General features: G+C 42.7%; 1 protein-coding gene across 9 annotated transcripts in view; it reads right to left on the reverse strand.

Moving 5' to 3' along the window:
• DIP2C (DIP2 acetate--CoA ligase C (putative)) overlaps positions 1-18,303 on the reverse strand; it is a 1,026,208-nt gene that overhangs the window by 201,357 nt on the left and 806,548 nt on the right. For all 9 annotated transcript variants that reach the window (XM_078663289.1, XM_078663292.1, XM_078663288.1 and 6 more), the window contains 3 exons: positions 15,158-15,251; positions 14,489-14,608; positions 12,825-12,939 (listed from right to left, as the gene is read on the reverse strand). In XM_078663289.1, the coding sequence (XP_078519415.1) occupies positions 12,825-12,939; positions 14,489-14,608; positions 15,158-15,251 (329 nt within the window). The remainder of the gene's footprint in view (positions 1-12,824; positions 12,940-14,488; positions 14,609-15,157; positions 15,252-18,303) is intronic.

The following is an 18,303-nucleotide window of genomic DNA, read 5'->3' on the forward strand; positions in this document are numbered from 1 at the left end:
AGTGTCAACGGCGGTAGCCATCATTTGTCATAGGTGAACCATGTATAAGGATTTTTAAAAGCTATGTTGTGATGAGTCATTCCCACGGGTGGAGCCCGTAGTAGGCGTGTGGTGTCACTCATGCGTCTTGTTACTGTAAACACAGTGTAATTAAGTCCGGTAGTACATCTAAGCATTAGTGACAGGTACGCACCTTGTGGATAAGACTTCAGCAGTATATCATAATTGTTGGTGTAGATGCAGGTAAGAGCAATAGTAGCGTCTAGAAACACAGTAAATTGCCAAATAGAAAACACAAGAGAAAACACAAGAGAAAACAGAACAAAATATGCTAATCCCCTCCCCAACCCTTGGATCCCCCCCCCTCCCTCCCGCCCTCTCCCACATCCCACCCCAATTGTAGAAACAGAACATGGCGACTCGGGAACGACCGCGAGACCGCCTCCAAGCATTTACACATGTCTATGTATCGCTAGAGCTGTAAATGTTTTTCAGAACATCAATGTAGCATATCAGTAATGTGACATACATAGAGGCAATTAAGCTCAAAAAACTTTGTAAAACTGCGTTAAACTTCATCATCAAATTCTTCAGTAATCTCAACACTGATTACATCTGCGGCTAGTGAGATCAATAAGATCATTAAGCCCGTTAGTAGCAGAACCAAATGGAATGACCAAATCAAACCTTGACTTGCCAGATTGTATGAAACAAGTATACATCATAGTTATCACAACTATTGACAAGGGGTTATCAAGGGGTTATCATATATAGTATATAGTACGTAGTCATTGGGCCTGAAAGTGGAGTAACAATGGATGAAAGTCATAATATATCGACATTAAGTAGATATCAGCAGGTAATGGCCAAAACTATAACAGTGTAGGCCATAGAACCTGACACAGAGCGTTAGCACCGGACACTGGGCTGAAGCTCGGATAGCATGAGTTTGAAACGTGGGTGAAACCTAACATATGGTTGTGTTTGTAGAGACACTTGGGTTCCGATAACTGTGTATCCATGATAACTGTGATCACTTGTATCCGGATGCCGTTGCACCTAGTAGCTCAGGAGGGGATACTTCCATATGACCTTCTCCTTGGTTGTATATCACGCGTCTTAGTTTTTGTGGATCAGAGAAAACATGGGCCACACCTTGTATCGTTACTTTAAATCTCGCTGGGCCGACAAATCCATATTGGTGGCCAAGTGATTTTAGCTGTGGTCTCATTGCAAGAAATGCTTTCCTGATGTCCATAGTTTCCTTGCTGAAATCTTGCGAAATGTAAATTTTGTGACCTTTCCACAAGACATGATTATGTTTGCGGACAAAAGTGAGAATTTGTTCGACATGCTGAAATCTCAGTGGTTTACATACTATTGCTCTTGGGCCCTTCTGATCCTTCATTATTCTTCCCGGGACTCTATGCGCCCTATCAAACTCTAATGGCTGAGCGAAGGTGAGGTTTGTGGCCTGTGTGAACCATTGCTCAAGGAAAGTTATGCAAGATTCGTGGGAGTCTTCTGATTTTTCTGGTAAGCCAAAAATTCTCAGGTTCCCTCTCCTATTTCTATCTTCCAACTCCGCAATTTTCCTCGAGAGGTGATCAGAGCACAGGGTGAGGTTTTTGATAGCTCCACAGGTTTTGGTCTCAGAGTCTTCCAGCTTGCTTATCCTTGTCTCGGACTCTGCCAGCCTTGAGTTGATGTCTCTAATGTCTTGTCTGACTGCAACTACCTCCTCTTTAGTGGATTTGGCCAAGCCTTTGACTTCCTCCAATCTGTTCAAGATAGTCTCTATTGCATCACTAAATTCTTTTTTCCCCTTAAACGGTGAAACTGGAGCTGGCGGTTCAGACTTCAGACGCTTGGAATTTTTCCCATTTTTTTCGTCGCCCATTTTGAAAGCAGTCCACAGAGGGTGTCACTAATAGCGCACTTCCTTACGTATGGCCAGAACACCGGTCCCCCCCTCTACTTGTGTAGCGTGACACCGCTGATTGTCGCACTACGAGACTACGAGACTTAAATCCTGTTAGGGCGCTGCAGGACGCGTTTTAAGCGCTGTGGTTAGGGGACTATTAGTCGGTTGTTGTACACGAGGTAAGCAGTCGTAGATAAATGAAGCCCAGAGAAGTTAGTGAGAACAAAACTATGTTAGAATATGAGGTTATATCTCAACTGTACACATCGGTCCTCCTGAGCTGCACAATTCCCTGCGCTCCTAGCGTTCCATATCAGCACATATTAGCCCATATTAGCACCCCAGTAATCTTGCAGTGTTCGTTTTATGTTTGAAGAGGAGGCTAAGTCAGGAGGTGTGCCGCTAGTGAAGTGTAGGTGGTCAGTTCTTTTGTCTGATCTCGTGGGTGATGGCCGCCATTTTGTGAGAGTGTCTTGCAGGGTTTACATTATATATTTTAAAAACACAGGATGTGAGTTCGAGTTTGGGGGACAGAGTTCTCTGCTGTAAACTCAATGGAGTAACCTGTGCGCCAAACTGACGGTCTCGTCTGCCATACTTAGGGTTGAGAGAATCGTCAACTTTCCGTTGGCATAGCCTATGTTGTGTCTGTTGCCAGAAAGTGACCTGTGACAGCGTAGGAGACATCAGAGTAAAGACATTACACGGTCAACTTTATTTAGAACGGATGGCTTTTTTTCTGTCTGTCACCACCTGGAAAAACCTGGCAGTGAGGGACAGGAAAAAAAAAAACGTAAGTTAATCAGTGAAGTGTTGATAGGGTAAAGATAGCATTTACGGTGCATTTTAACCCCTGCGCTGAACGTTCCGCGCTGGTGCGGAACGTTCTATTGCGCGGGCGGGGCCGCAACGTTCAGCGGACGTGCGCAGCACTACCGAGGTAGTGCACGCGACGTCCGGTGAACATGCGGTGCACTTAACGGGTTAAACCATTCCTGTGTTAATGGACAAACAAATCACACACCTTTAAAACAATGGCCGTTGCTAAAATGTTTACTGCCCACCACAGTGAAAGTGCCCATGGATGTGGCCTGTGTGGCATAGCACCCCCTAAACCCCCACAGCCCCACTACTGTGGTCACACGGTCTAGTTGCAACAGAACATGTCTGAGTTCATAAAATGAAAAGAAAACCTCACTGCTGGGGCCCCTGTTTCAAAACAGAGACTGGGCTTTGGTGCACTTCAGGGCTCCCCAAGTACAAATATTGCTGGGCCTTGAGCCCAGTTGGTGGCCATGTGCATCAAATCATCTACTTCTCTACATACCCCTCCTGTTTAAACAAATCGAGCATGGATGTAGCTTCAGGTGGGGTGTTACATGTTTGGCTTGGCAGTTGACTCTGGAGGCTCTGAATCAGGTCTGCTATGCCTGTGCTAATTCTTCTTGTCATCCTGATTTCACGAAGAGGATTTAACCTGTTCATTTTTTGGCTCAACATGTTTACTATATAAAGTGACCAGATATCAACAAAAGCGGGAAATCTGCACCCACTGGGGTACTCCTTGAATGGATTCAAATTTACTACTTTTTTTTAACTCACAAACATTTGCAACAGTAGGTTTGGTAAGCTGCCCCAGTCTCAGGTTCACATACATACTACTATCCTTCAAACACCCAAAAGGTGATGGGACAAATGGCTGTCAAACCATTGGCATTCTTTCAGGTAGCATTACAAACCATTATTTTCCCCCCACTACGCCACTTTAGACAGAGGGCCTGATTTAGGGCTTGGCGGGCGGTGTAAAGGCAGGCAGGGTACTGGAGCACTTTAAGTCAGCGATCCTGCCTTTACTCTGTCAGCCAAATCTAACGAGGTCTGCCAGCCCTGCGGACATATCTATACATTAGCAGTCATGGCAGATCCTTGTCAGTGTAGGAGCAGTGTTACTTACAGCTCCGTTAAACATAACAGTTGGCTGTCAAACTATTCCATGAGTTTGTTTTTATTGTCCCTCACTGCCAGGTTATACCTAGTAGTGAAAGTTAAATACATTTTAAAGAAGCAATCTGAGCACCCGTTCTAAATAGGGCAGACAGTCCGGATGGCTTAGCTCCGAGGGCTCCTATTCCGTTGGGCCATAGGAGAAAATGTTACACCAGAATAAATTTAACTCTGCCAATATACAACTTACGTTCCACTGGACTCAAAATTGGGTGGATGGATCTTGAGTTTGGTGGACAGGATACTCCATTGTTATTGCAAGAGAATACCCTGTTTGCCAATTTCTAAATCCGCCTCAGAGGCACACCTGATTCAGATGAGGACGGACTCTTCCCCTCATAGAAACAGTCCATTCCGAACCTTGGTCATCTCACCCATTCACCCAGTGGCACACTGCGCTGAAGTTGGGAAACTTGAGAATCACATCTCCCGAATCTCACGGACATAGCTACCCCCTGGAGAGAGCGGAGCCCACTTCAGCAACAATCCCCCGACCCTCAACATATCCCCTCTCCCCCAAGGGAGAACTGGGATTATGCACAAGTTTCACAAATGACAAAATTGCTAATCAGCTTACTTGAGATTCATTTCTAATTAGGCCTGCCTTCTTGCTGGTATCATTGCATGGTATGACTGCTGAATGTGCAAAAGCGGTAAGTGTTTTTAAAGGGAAGGTTGTCTGTTTTTTCCCACCACGGTCTTATTTGGCTTTGCACTTATTTTGAATTTTTTTAAGACTTTCCCCCCTTTCACACCTCAAAAAGATTAGCAGCCTCACTCCCTCTTACATCTGCGTAACATCAGGTTACCTACTTATTGTTTCAAGGTTTTAAGCCTGGGTGACAGGAAAAGACAGAGAGCTTAAGGGCGCGTCTTCCCATGACACCATTCCTGATAAAGATAAAGCCCAGAAGGTTCATGGGAAAGGGCTCCTGTTTTTCATTGGTTCCTCATCCCCTGAACCACTCCATCAGCCACCCTTCACTTCTCCTCCAACATAATCACATTGCTTCTACAGGAAAACCCATATACGTTTTGGTTCTTTATTTCCTAATGCAACCATACCAGTGAACTATATTTTCACCACTTCTGCGTGGACTAGACAACTCATCTATTGGTGGCATCTGAGGTTTGACTTGGAGTATGCCTTCCCCCCCTTCTAGGTGGCACAAAGGGCTAGTGTTTGCATATACAAACTGCAATGCTATCACTCGCAATCTTTTGGATATCAGTTTCAGACAGTGAAGACTTGACTCTTTCCATGATGATATCCCAATAACTAGGCCTAACCACCTCTTTGTTACGTTTTTTGGTTGGTTGTGCATTGTCCATTTTTGTCTCTCTCTCTCCTCTATCTGGACCCCTCAGATCATTTACTAAGACTGGCGGCATCATGGCTACTGCTCTGCAGATCATGGACTTAAATTAACAGGGTACATAATGTCCATCCCTCTGGGCCACACCTAGAACTCCTCAGTAGTTGTTCCTCTGTCCCGCACTGTGCATGCATGAAGGCTGATTGTAGAACAGAGTTTGCAATTGGTTTTTCCTTCCCTGTTACATCTGGATGAACTCTTCAGTTACATAACATGGCTGGTTTTATAATGATGCTCAGTGTTCGTCCCACGGTGACCCATCAAAACATTGTTGCTGGTTGTACAATTCCTATTCTGGTGCCAGTCAATCCTAGTTGCACTCTGCACAGCACATATTATGAATGGCTGTAAAACCTGCATTCCTATGTTTATCTCCATGTCACTTCTGGTTGAGACCCTCAGAGTATATACAGTGGCTTCTTGCACAACGTTTGCTCCTCTGCCGTGGACTCATCAGAACACATGCTGTGGCTGGCTGTATAACTGCCATTCCTATGGGCTGCTCCCCGTCTCACCTAGGATGGGCATCTCAGGCATAGAATGACTGATCGTGAAATAATTCCTTCTTTGGCGCGCCACAGTTGACACATTAGAGCATATATTATAGCAGGCTGTCCATTCCTTTGGGTCACTCTCTGCTGCTCCTGGGTGCTTAATTGAGAGCCCTATAGATTGCTCATCTTCCTCTCCTGTGTGGGCTCCAGATCATCTATAACAGATGGTTACCACTCCCCCCCCCCCTCCGCCCTTTCAGAGTGTCTTCTGTGAAACATAGGCACTTCCTAATCTTTGTTCAATGTGTTCTAAACTATATGATCAAGAGCAATACAAACAGAATGTATGACCATGTCTTTGTTTAAGCTTTCCTCATGCTTTTATCGTACATCCGTGCATAGGTGCTGCTTCACATTTGCTGGGACCTAGATTGAGCAGTTCCTGACATATACTCACAAACCAAAACACTTCCCACGTATGCTACATAGCTCTCACACACACGCACTTTATTCATCCATGCACTAACATTTAATACTTAAGCATCCTATCTCTCTCCCTTTTGCTATAAATTCACACACCTGTGCAGTGACAAAACATAATAAGCCTACATCTTTGGACCCAGGCAGATAATCATCAACAGCACAGAGGCCAAATGACAAGACTCTTCCATTCGTAAACCTTCCACAGAGTAGCATGCGGGTAGTTCATCATATGCCCACCATTCCTCATCAGGAGTATGCAGCTATAAAAAAACGCAAGAAAACTAGCATACAGTACTCAACTTCTTTATGGGACCATCTTCGTTTTTCTCCTGACAACCAAAGGTGTTCTAAGTTCTAACAAACAACATGACTGCAGCTTGTTCCAATCAAAAACCAAGGATTCCCAGAGCAGGAAGAGGCTCCAGACAAACAATTGTAGTGTATGTGTATATATATAACGATTTCTGTGGGCATCTTTCATCATACAGTTTGCACTATCTGTAACGGTGCTTGCTCGAGGGTATAACTTGCCTCAGTGCTCAGTGACACCACACAGGACACAGCTGACGATCGTGCAGATGCTGAAGCACATAAGCCCTCAGTAGCATTATACAACCAGATATCCCAGAGTTACTGCCATTTGTGCAATAGTTACAATATGTTTGCACAATGCATCCCATAGTAGAGGTCATACATGTATGTTCCAATACAATTCAACTCAAATGCTGCGGCGGTTGAGAAAGCATTCTGAAAGAAGTTATTTTACAGCGTGAAACTGGTATATAATCCACTTTTGGATTTGTTCTCAATTTAGTGCTAGACTGGGATTTATTTAAATCCAAGGCATGCTTTCAGCAGGTTTACCCATATTTTATGCAAGAGTAAATCAGATAAAACGTAGTTCTTGCCAACTCTAAAATTAAATGAATGTAAAATGTTATTCCTAATGTAATTTTTTTGGTTGTTTTTAGATAGTAAATTATCCTTTCTGCTTCACAGCTGACACCCCTCTTCACGGGGCACCCTTCCCTCTAAATTACATTCTTTTTCTTTGTAAACGCCAAACAGTCATTAGTTATCACACTGGCCTTCCATAGAATGAAAGTGTAAATTGCCTTGGGGAATAGGAGCGAAAACATGATCTCAAAAATGAGGGATAGTACAGCATAGAAGCTTTGAAGCTATTGCACAGTATTCTTTACAAACATGGACGTGGCTGGAGTGTCTCACCTGGATATGTTGCTGTTAGACACACAGCCGCTAGATCCAGCCCCAGTGAAGGCCTTGAAACTTGTTGCATCTACCATTCTTGCCCCAATGGTGAACGTGATCAACTCCTCCCTCTTGCAGGGCATTGTCCCCCCGAGTTGGAAGAAGGCTGTGGTTAAGGCCCTACTAAAAAAGCCGAATCTCGACCCGCTGGATTTGAACAACTTTAGGCCGATTTCCCTTCTGCCAAGTACCAGCAAGGTGGCTGAAAAATTCATCAACAGCCAGCTGTCTAACTATCTGGAATCAAGCAAATTACTCAAGCCCTCACAGACGGGTTTTCGCCCGGGTCAGGGCACGGAGACGGCAAAGGTTGCGGTAGTCGACGAGGCCAGGAAGATCATTGACGCAGGAGGATCAGTGGCAGTGATCCTCATTGATCTGAGTGCGGCCTTCGATACCGTCAACCACCATACGCTGGTCCAACGGCTCAGGGAACTTGGCATCTCCGGACTTGCACTGTCCTGGCTGAGATCTTTTTTACACAACCGCTCCTTCCAGGAAGCGGAGGGCAATTACATCTCCAAAGTGACCCCAATACACTGCGGAGTCCCGCAGGGCTCTTCATTGAGCCCTACGCTCTTCAACGTGTATATGTCTCCCCTTGAAAAAATTGTCGCTCCCTATGGAATTAAACTGTTGACCTATGCTGACACTCAGCTCGTCGTATCCCTAAACCAAAAGAACAACACTGCCACCGATTTGTATTCCTGCCTTGGGGATATAACTAGCTGGATGGACAGGTCCCATCTAAAATTGAATAGCGACAAAACAGAGATCCTGGTCATGGGCAATCAGTCCCAATATTGTCCAGAGACTCTGTGGCCCCCTTGTATGGGTAAACCTCCCATCCCAAAGTCTGACATCAAAAGCCTTGGGATCTGGCTGGACCAAGATCTTACACTTAGTACTCAAGCAAGGAAAACGATCGGAGCTTGTTATGGTCTCCTCCGTACTGTCCGCAAAATCCTGCTCCCCTTTCAGTCCAGGAAACTCCTGGTTCAGGGATTGATATTGTCCAGATTGGATTATGGGAATGCCCTCTACCTTGGGGTTCCAAAGAAAGTGACAGCTAAACTGCAGGTCATGCAAAACACTGCGGCCCGGATCCTCATAGGCACCAACAATCGTTGTTCGGCCAAAACGGCCCTTAGAGCACTTCACTGGTTGCCAATACTAGAGAGAGTACACTTCAAGGCCCTTTGTATAACTCACAAAATTTTGCATGGTAAGGCCCCACCCATTCTCAAAGATCTCATTGCTCCCTACACAACAAACAGAACCCTTCGGTCTATGAACCTCCACCTGGCCTTGACACCTAGGATTAAGAGAGCGCGAGCCGGAGGCCGCTTTTTTTCATATAATGCTTCCAAATTGTGGAATTCACTCCCTCTGGACATACGTGCTCAACCCAATCTAGCCTCCTTCCATAAACTCCTAAAGACTTGGCTGTTCCCTTAATTCTCCTCATTTGTCCACGTCTGTTATCATCAGCGCTGGGACGCTCACGGGCAGCCATGCGCTCTAGAAATCCATAAACAAACATATGTAGCTGTCAAAACACATGATAATGTGATGTGAACTGATCTCATCTTTGTTACATCCAAACATCATAACAATTTCAGGGATGGCTGATTGCATAATGTGTGTCAAAGTTTTAAAATGTCAAGTATCATGCCTGCGAGCTATTAGGATGCTGGTTAAATTCAATGGGTGAGGTGAAGGCCACTAAAGATAAAATAGTGAGTTTATCGGCTACAAATATCCCTAAAACTGGCAGTGAGCCTACTTTTACTTGTATATAATGAAAATCAATGTTTTAAATATCTTTCCCAGAGTTATATGTGACTATCCTGTATCAAAGTCATAATGTAGAAGTACTTGCTGTGGGAAGAAACCTTCTTAAACGATAAAAAAGAATCGGAGCAGAAATTTACAACTATGTAAGAGAACCGGAATAAGTCCCCCCAAAAAATATTGACCCCAAACAAAAGAGAAGTAGAAAAAAATATTATTAGCATGTTTGTTAATAACTAGTAGAAGAGAGGGAACAGCTGCTCATGAGTTCACACACCATACGTATTCACCGTGAAGGAACGGTAGAAGAAATGCTTTTTCTCTGTGACCTGAATTTATTCTAAAGTTTTGGTCCCTAAGAAGGATATTTTGATGAGGCATAATAAAGTAAATCCATGTGTAAATCACGGTTGTGGTCAACTGAACAACTTCGCAACCACTAGCTTATGTCACCAAGAAACATTTTAATTGGCAGGTCAACCAAGGCTAAATATGGTAGCCAGACCTACATCACAGACCACCTCAGAGCCCATCGGGTGTAAAAAAAAGCAAAACAGGATGCTTTATAGCGTAGCTCAGTAACTGAAGCTGCTGGTTCCAAGAGAAAACAAGCATTGACATAGCCAATAGGTCTCGCTTTTGGGACTTTATAAGTATTTAGTTATGCAGCACAATATCCTTTGTGCAATATTATCAACTGTTGCATGGCTAAAAACTTATACGGTCCCAAAGGCGAGACCTATTGGCTATGCTAATGTTTTTTTTGTTATGGGGAGCATAATCTTTGGCCTGAGGATAGCGCTAGAGGTTCCGGCTGTATGGATTGATAATTTTTGTTTAAGAAAAAATTGCCCTGTGGGGGAGACGCAAGTGAGGGTGGGTGGGGTGTGTGCGAGTGAGGGGGGCGCAGGTGAGGTGCCAGCTGGGAGAAGGGTGGCTCGGTCCAGCCCCGCTTTCATGCTCTAGTAACGAGGCCTTTGGCGTTGGTGGGGTCGCAGGTCTCCTCATCGTCATCACAAAACAAGAGAGGAAGAGAGAAAGGCGGAAACGGAGGTCCACGTTGCGCATCACCACCAAAGGATCATATGAAAGAGGCCATTTTACAGGTAATTGAAACGCAGCAAGGGAGCCAGGGGAGGGAGGGAGGGAGGGAGGGAAAGAAGACGACGGTGCAAGGGAGAGAGCCTGGACAGAGAGAGGCGGGGGAGGGGCGGGGAGAGGCAGGGTGAGAAACAGTGAAGAGGGGCAAGAAGGGAGAAACAGAGACGAGGGGGCAAAGTTAGATTGGACGGCGAGGAGGGGGGGAGAACAGGCAAGGCAGAAGGGGGCATTTTATGGGTCATTAAATTCAAAGGGGAGACTGGAGGAAAGACAACATTGGATTTAAAAAGAGAGACGGGCGTTTGGTGGAGAGGAAAGAGATAACGAGGCAGAGGGTATGACCGGAGACAGTTTAGAGCGCATAATGCAGAGAGTTAGATATCATTTGTTAACTACACTTTAATCTCCTAACAATTGTAACTCATCGAGTCACCCGCCTTGGACTGTAAAACGATCAGCAATAAATCGGACAATAAACACACATACCACTTGCATTAGTTTTGTAGTGTGTGAGGCGGCGATAGCAACATCAGCACAAGAACACAGTCTCAGAGATCTGAGCTCGGCTGTTGTGAGAAGGGTGCACTGAGTTTATGAAGTTGTTTCTACAGGTCTGTCCACGTGCTCAGCCTCTGACTAAAACACGTCATCCCCGTAGTTATCATGGCATGTCCCCAAAAGATGAGAAATGTTCTTGCCCTGTTATTTCCAGTCTCACACAATCCGCACACCTCTTCTAAGCGCTAAGTATTTTTATATTATTAGAGCACTAGAGAAACATTGTCATGCAATTTAATATAACTTTTCAAGTACGGCGTACATCAGCATGCTATTACTGGCACCGCACTACACGCATTTAAACACAGAGCACTCCTGTTAAATCGCTTATTACATGCCTGATCAAAACGAGATCCCACAAAATTTGCTTAAATCTTGGCCCGCTGCATGCATTGCAGGCTAAAACTGGGAGCGCATCATAAACTAGCGAACTCCAGTACCAAGCGCTAGATGATCGCAGTGCCTGCACATTTCACATGTGTTTTCCATGTATGTACATTTTGCCTATATGGTTGCGTAAGGAAAAGGTTCCAAGATTGCAGGCTGAGAAGGGCGCTTGGAAGGGAAGTGTAGGGAGGAAGGGAGATAGGTGAGTGTGAGGGGGAAATATATTGTCTAGGAAGATTAAAAAGCCAGAGAGAAAGGAGAGATATGTAGGGACACAAAGAAGGAAGAAAAAAGTGGGAGAGAAGGAGAATAAAGAGACAGGATTTTCGGAGAGAAAGCAACTGAAGTAGAGGAGTCAACGAACATAGACAGTGAGAGAGCCGCGCGGCCGTGAAAGTGACGCGGACGCGAAAGTGATTGCGATCACTCACTAAATGTCTCGCCAGACCAACGCATGCGCTGGCTCAGGCGAGACCTAAAAATGTCTAGGTGACCACAGCCCTGAACCATTTAGAGAATCTGTGCTTGTTGATACAAATGATATTAATCTTTTCCTTTAGTTGTTTGTTTCCAGGGAGAGTCCATTAATCTAGAGAACATCTGAAGTGTAAATAAAAAAAAAAACGAGCAAGAGACAAATGACTAAATATCACCTCCTGCTCACACAACTAAGACAAACAATTGCTATAACAGAACATTCAGGGCCTGTATATAGTTAAAACCAGATAAACAGTCAACGAGTAGGTTCAAAATGAGCACTAATATTTGGTGTGTAAACTAGATTAGTAACACAATTAGGAAGGTGCAAGAGAATCCTCAGAGCAGGTGCTGTTTGGGAGTTTGCAACCTGTGCAAATGGCGAGCTCTGTCTCAGCTTTGAAACCTAGCCTTTTTCCACACATACGTCTATTGAAGTTCCCAAGTACTAAGAAAAATATCCTGACTGAGGAAAAACTTTCTGGTCTTAAACACCTTAACCGGGCAAAGCAGGAATTACGTTTATATTTTCTGTATTCTCTCTTTCCAACTACAGAAGCTAAACTCTACATGCAGTCTATGTACTTTCCTACTATGATGCTTTGCATAAGAAGCCTAATAATTGTCGGCAGAGAGTATTGTGCAATCAAGCAAAGTACGGTATAATGTCACACCAAGAGTACTCTTCTTGTGTTGTCAAAAGACTAGCTGTGTCAGTTTCCAGCTGTAAACAGTCCACAATATATCAGTTACTCCGGCATTAGAATTAGGCTATGCAGCTGGTTAACACAAAAGAAACTCAAAGTTTTTGGATGGTTGAGTAAGAAAGAATTTTGAAGTTAACCTAACAGGAGAGAAGTTGGCATTTTATAGTACTGCCAAAGAGTGCAACACATAGTAAATCCACACGGCTGTAAACGGTGTAAAAGTCTATATTTCTAGAAAACACATTACCTTCGAATGGCCACCGTGAGTGCTTCTGGTGAACTCGCACAGGGACAAATGACCTCCTGCCGCAAGCCTTTACTTTGGAAGACGTTTAGAAATGCATCACACGAGGAAATGGACCCTGGATAAAAAACAGATGCAAAATATCAAACTCAACAGGAAATCCTTAGCCTTGATAAGAAAGCTGAGCAATACAAAACAGCAAAATCACTCTGCTGAAAATATGGAAAACTTGCAAAGTACTGAAATGGCCATCCAAACAAGACACCAGTGCATCAGGAATTACCTCGTCACTCATGCCTTCCAAATTCACTCTACTCTCATGCAGACAATACAATATTTTCAAATACTCAACACCCTCCATGTTCTTATTGCCTTACTCCAACACTTCTTGACACTAGTTTGCGGTGTTCATTATCTCCTCTTATTTGTGAGATCCATCAGACCAGGTTTCGTCTCTTAATGCCATCTGAGCACCTGCAGTCTTTCCTATCTGTTACGAACAACTGACAATATTGTCTTAAAATATATTTTCCACAAATTACACAATTTTGAGACATTTTAGCTCATGATACTTAGCCAATATCCTTCGTACGTCCCCTCCTGTGCAGTCAAACCTTCCTCAACATCGATCCTAAAGCGTGGAATGACCTGGTTCTACACTTAAGAGCCTCCCTCTCTTCACTTCTTGAATTCCTCAAGAAGCTGAAGACATGGCTTTTGGAGTAGTCCCAGTGGGCCCTAGGTGTGCCTAGAATCACAGCTGCTCAGCCCCAGGATACCCTCCCAGGTGATAATGCAATCCACAAATCTGCCTAACCTAACACAATACCTTACTTCCTATTTCCTAACATGATACCTGAACAGCATAATCATTTTCGCCTTGAACTATTTCTAAATGAATGACTGTCATTATCTCAACTCTCTAGTTTATCTGTAGACCTATTTCAATGGCACTTTAAAGTGCAACTACTGTCTGTCTCTGGAACAATAAACACCCTAACACCCATTGCAAACACGTTGTAGTTTCTTTCATTAATAAATTAATACCCAAAGGCCTCAATGACACTCCCTGATTGTTGAACAAGAAAATGGTGGCAGTGGTATACAAATATTATGCACCTCCCAGGTAAAGGATACATAAGTTATACAAAAAACAGATCAGCGTCAAATGGGCTGCGAACAGTATGCCACCATAGTAGTGTACAAGATACATGAGAAGAACCTTCTTCATTTAAGGGTCCCACCAAGTGTGAGATGGTGATCCTGATAAGCCCGGAGTCTCCACCGCGTTATAAAATAATCATATTTTTACACATGACTAAAAAGTAACCCAATAGACTAAACGGCCGTGTTCCACTTAGGGCACAGGAGGTCCGGGGAAATCACTGTCATAGGCCTAAACAGGACCCAAGTCAAAAGAAAAGTTATCTGAAGAGAATGTAGGAGTATAACTGGTGCTAAGAATAATCAGTGTGAATCAACTGCAAAATACCTTAGGAAAAATAAATTCACTTTATAGTTTATTAAAGAGAAATACATTTTATAATGCTTGCAGAAAATAGCAAATGCATGAAGCTTTGATTAAGATCTATACTCTTTGTGAGTGACAGGAACGTGCTCGTACTGCTCCAGAGTGGCTTTTGTTTCTGCATAAGTTTTCCACTTACAGGGATTTGCTCCATCTGCCACTATCAACATCCGCAGCGAGGAAAGGTTGATGTCTCTTTGATCCCGATGTGCTACAAGCGCCCAATGCATATCTCTGGATTTCACGCAAGCGACTTTTGCTAAAAAAAAAAAAGAAAAATGCATAAAACAACGTTCTGTATTGACCTAAGTAACAGTGATGCAAAATCAGAAATACGTTAGCCTGACTCTTTTAGTGCATAATTATTCTGTTTCCCTCGATCCCAAACAACAAACCTACAAAAATAACTAATCCTCCACGCAAAACACCCATTACAGAAGCACTGGATAAAATCTGTGCCAGACACACGTGGGCTGCTGTAACAGTGATGATGCTAGCAGTGGTACAGAAAAAGTTACCATTATGCACTAACTACCCTTGGGTTGCCATGGAAGCTATTGAGAATAAATATTTCTTTGCAGCGCCCCTGCAGACTGTTTTCCAAGAATACCTGCACATTCAGATATCTGGTGGTAAGCCTCGAATTTTCAATCGATTTTTAGAAAGGTCACACAAGAACTGCTGTGCTGGTATGGTGGCAACATAGGGGACGCTATGACTGCAGCCCGGAAAATACCACGCTATTAATATTTTTTTCAACTGCTTGTTTAAAAAAGACAAACAAAAAAAACAAGACTCTACATCTTACCTTTGTACTGGCACACTTTCTGGATCCACGAAAGGGGATTTACCTTCATTAAGGAATATGGAATGCTTATAACATGCATCATGTTCATGACACTCTGAAATATAAAGCAAAGACAACTGATTTTTCACCAATCGTGTGCAGCCATAGTCCTCCATTTCGCCTAGGGTCGGCTGGCATTCCCCTCTCAGAATTACTCTTTGCCCAAAGCTGTCGAGCTCAAGCTTTCCTTTAAGAAAGAAATGCTTGTTTACATTCGACGAGTGCTCTCCAAGCACAACACAGCCTTTCAACTTCCTGATCTGCACAAGGCTCCCCTGGGGAGGTGCTACACTAGTGAGCTCTGCTGCAGAACACCCTCCAGCCGAGCCTGCACACCCCAGAGCGAAATGGGAGGAATTTAAGTAATTAATTTTGATTAAAAATAGCAAACGTTGCCAATAGCAGTGTTTAATTTAGCTAGAGTCAGTTATTAACTAGGTAGAGATTAATTTCCAACTGCTATTACTTCGACCCTAGGTGACAATTTCTATTTACTCAACTGGCATTTATGAAATGGATGTAGCTCATTAGTACCTCAGCAAGGTCAACAGGTTAAGGCATCGAGGGACCTTCTGATATGGTACTGCACATAATTACACTGGGCACTGGAATAGTGTGACTGCGTTCATTACCGCTAGGATGGTTGGACACTGACCTATTGCCAGCACACTTACGCGAAGTACTGTTAAATTCTGCTGCAAATTAACAAGAAATAGTGCATGTACCATGGAGCGCATCCACTCCCTAATCAGTGTATGTATCAGAAGAGTGCAGCAATTTCGCTGGCCATCTTCAGGTCAGCGTTCATTAACACCATGGCTAGAAGGTGACTAAACAGCATGCAGAGTTAAGCAAACAGAGCTGTCATGTCCCTTGATTCAAGCAAGTTTATGTACCATGATTCAGAAAAAGATTGCTGAAAATGTAGGATTCAAGGTTTTTAACTCAAGAAAACACTGAAGGTGAATTTTTAAATAATATCAAGAAAATAAGTTTATAATTTTTGTACAGAATTAACATGTAGGCCATAGCGAAAATAAATCAAATGTGGTTAAATGCAAAAAGTGCACTAGGCAACCATATTTACTTGTACTAGTCTTCGAATGGCTAAAATAACAATGGTTGAGAAGCTGACTGACTAGAATTGCTAAAACACGCATTCAATGTTTATTTCCTGACCTCTCCAGGAACATGATTTTTTAAAAATAAATAATGGTTGCATTAATGTTTTCATTTAAACTGTGGAAGATGTTTTTACTTACACAAAGAACACTGTAATTCAGGAGTGGTTTTTGTCATATTTTTGAGATAATGAAGATGTTCATACTTAGTGATGCAGCATTTTTAAACGTGAACTTGACCTTTTTAACATACTTGTTTTATTTACTCCAATGAAAGGTTTTGTGCTCAATGTGTTCTTGTCAACACAGATGTTTCAATTTCTACATAGACCATTATTAGCAAATCGTACAATTTGATATTTAGATGGTTAGACATGTAGCTTAAAATGTGGGAAAGCAGTCTTGAATGAGCAAATAATCCACATGAATTTAGCAAGATACAACATATTTCATAGTTAACATTGCGGTCTGTGTACTATTGTATTCCAGTGAGTAGAAGAGTGATCCTGTTCCCAGGAGAGCAGTGAAAGCAGACTTGCTGACAAGAAAATTAAGCAACACGATGTAAAGCTTCAGAATGTGTTGTGTATAATAATGCTTGTTCCTAGAGTAGGTTACCACTTTTCCAGACCTTTACTTACCCCTGCCTTATTCCATGTTGCTCTGAGACTCTATTGAATTTCTTGAACCTCTCTTTATGGGAAGTTCTGCTTTGACTGATTTCCTGTTTATTGAATTGCTTTTATATCCTGAAGCTCTATGCTTGAACTCTCACTCTCTTGAACTGGAACTCTTTATGGGTTCCGACTGACATCATTCTCCCTGATTCCTAGAATAGGGATTATTTTCCTTTATGGAACACGATTAATGAAATTTATTATGATTTATTGGTTAACCATTTTTGAGTATCGATTTCTGTTACATATTTGATTAATTGAGATTGAAAAGAATAACTTGTAAACTTTAAATAAAGATGACTTACTAAAACAATCTAAATTTAACTCATACCAAACTCTCATTATTGACTAAAATTAGATTAGAATTGTGATTATAATAGTGTGATATATTTCTCCTGATCTTCTCTAAAACAATGGCAAAGATCCCACAAATTACAGAGAGGGAATAAGCCCACGAGATGGTGAACTGAGAAACTTTAAAAATTATGCACTGATTCCGGCTCGAGGAACATTCACTCTCCTTGTGCATCATCAAGTTCAAAAAATCCTTCACCACTCCAACTTTGTTTCATGAGAAAAAGTCTTTACTCTCAATTTCGATCACAGTACATGGAAAAGGAATTCATTCCAATAATTCGACTCAACCCAGCCTGTAAAATAGCATTATTTATGTTTTGCACTGCCTTTGGAAATAGCAATACGTACATTCCTATGGAAACTGAGACCAAACTATAACTACCAAGTAGCCAATTTGATCTAGTTTGTACTTGCTGCATATTTAACGAATTGCACTAAGTACATAAGATAAAAGGTCCATCTAAAAAGCCATTTTTAAATGGCTCTTTGTGGAGATGCTTCTCCATACCTGGGGACTGCCAGGAATGCATTTAAGTGAGAGGAAGTGCCTTCTGCTAAAACAAGTAAAACACCTGATTTAGAAACTGACATACTTTCATTAACACCAAAAGAGTTGGAGAGGGGGCCTATCTAATGATTCTAATGCCGGGGCCGTACCCAGTTGTCCCAAGTACTCCATATGAAGACCAAAGCTCTAAAATAATGTAATTGGCACTTCTGATTTCTGTCTCAAATTTGCTGAAGAGAAAGGGTCGCTCCTGCATATACAACACTCCCTAACCCAGATTAGGGGAAGTGGAAATCTACACCCCGGACATGTAGTCCATTAAATGGAATCTAGGGAAAACACAGTTGAATACGTATGCAAACGCAAATGCTCAATCTTCAAATTCTAAATCCGAAAGGCAGGATTTGGTGACCAAATTGCCATCAACAACTCTATAGCAAGTGT

Source organism: Lissotriton helveticus, chromosome 10, assembly GCF_964261635.1.
Source record: "Lissotriton helveticus chromosome 10, aLisHel1.1, whole genome shotgun sequence".
NCBI lineage: Eukaryota > Metazoa > Chordata > Amphibia > Caudata > Salamandridae > Lissotriton > Lissotriton helveticus.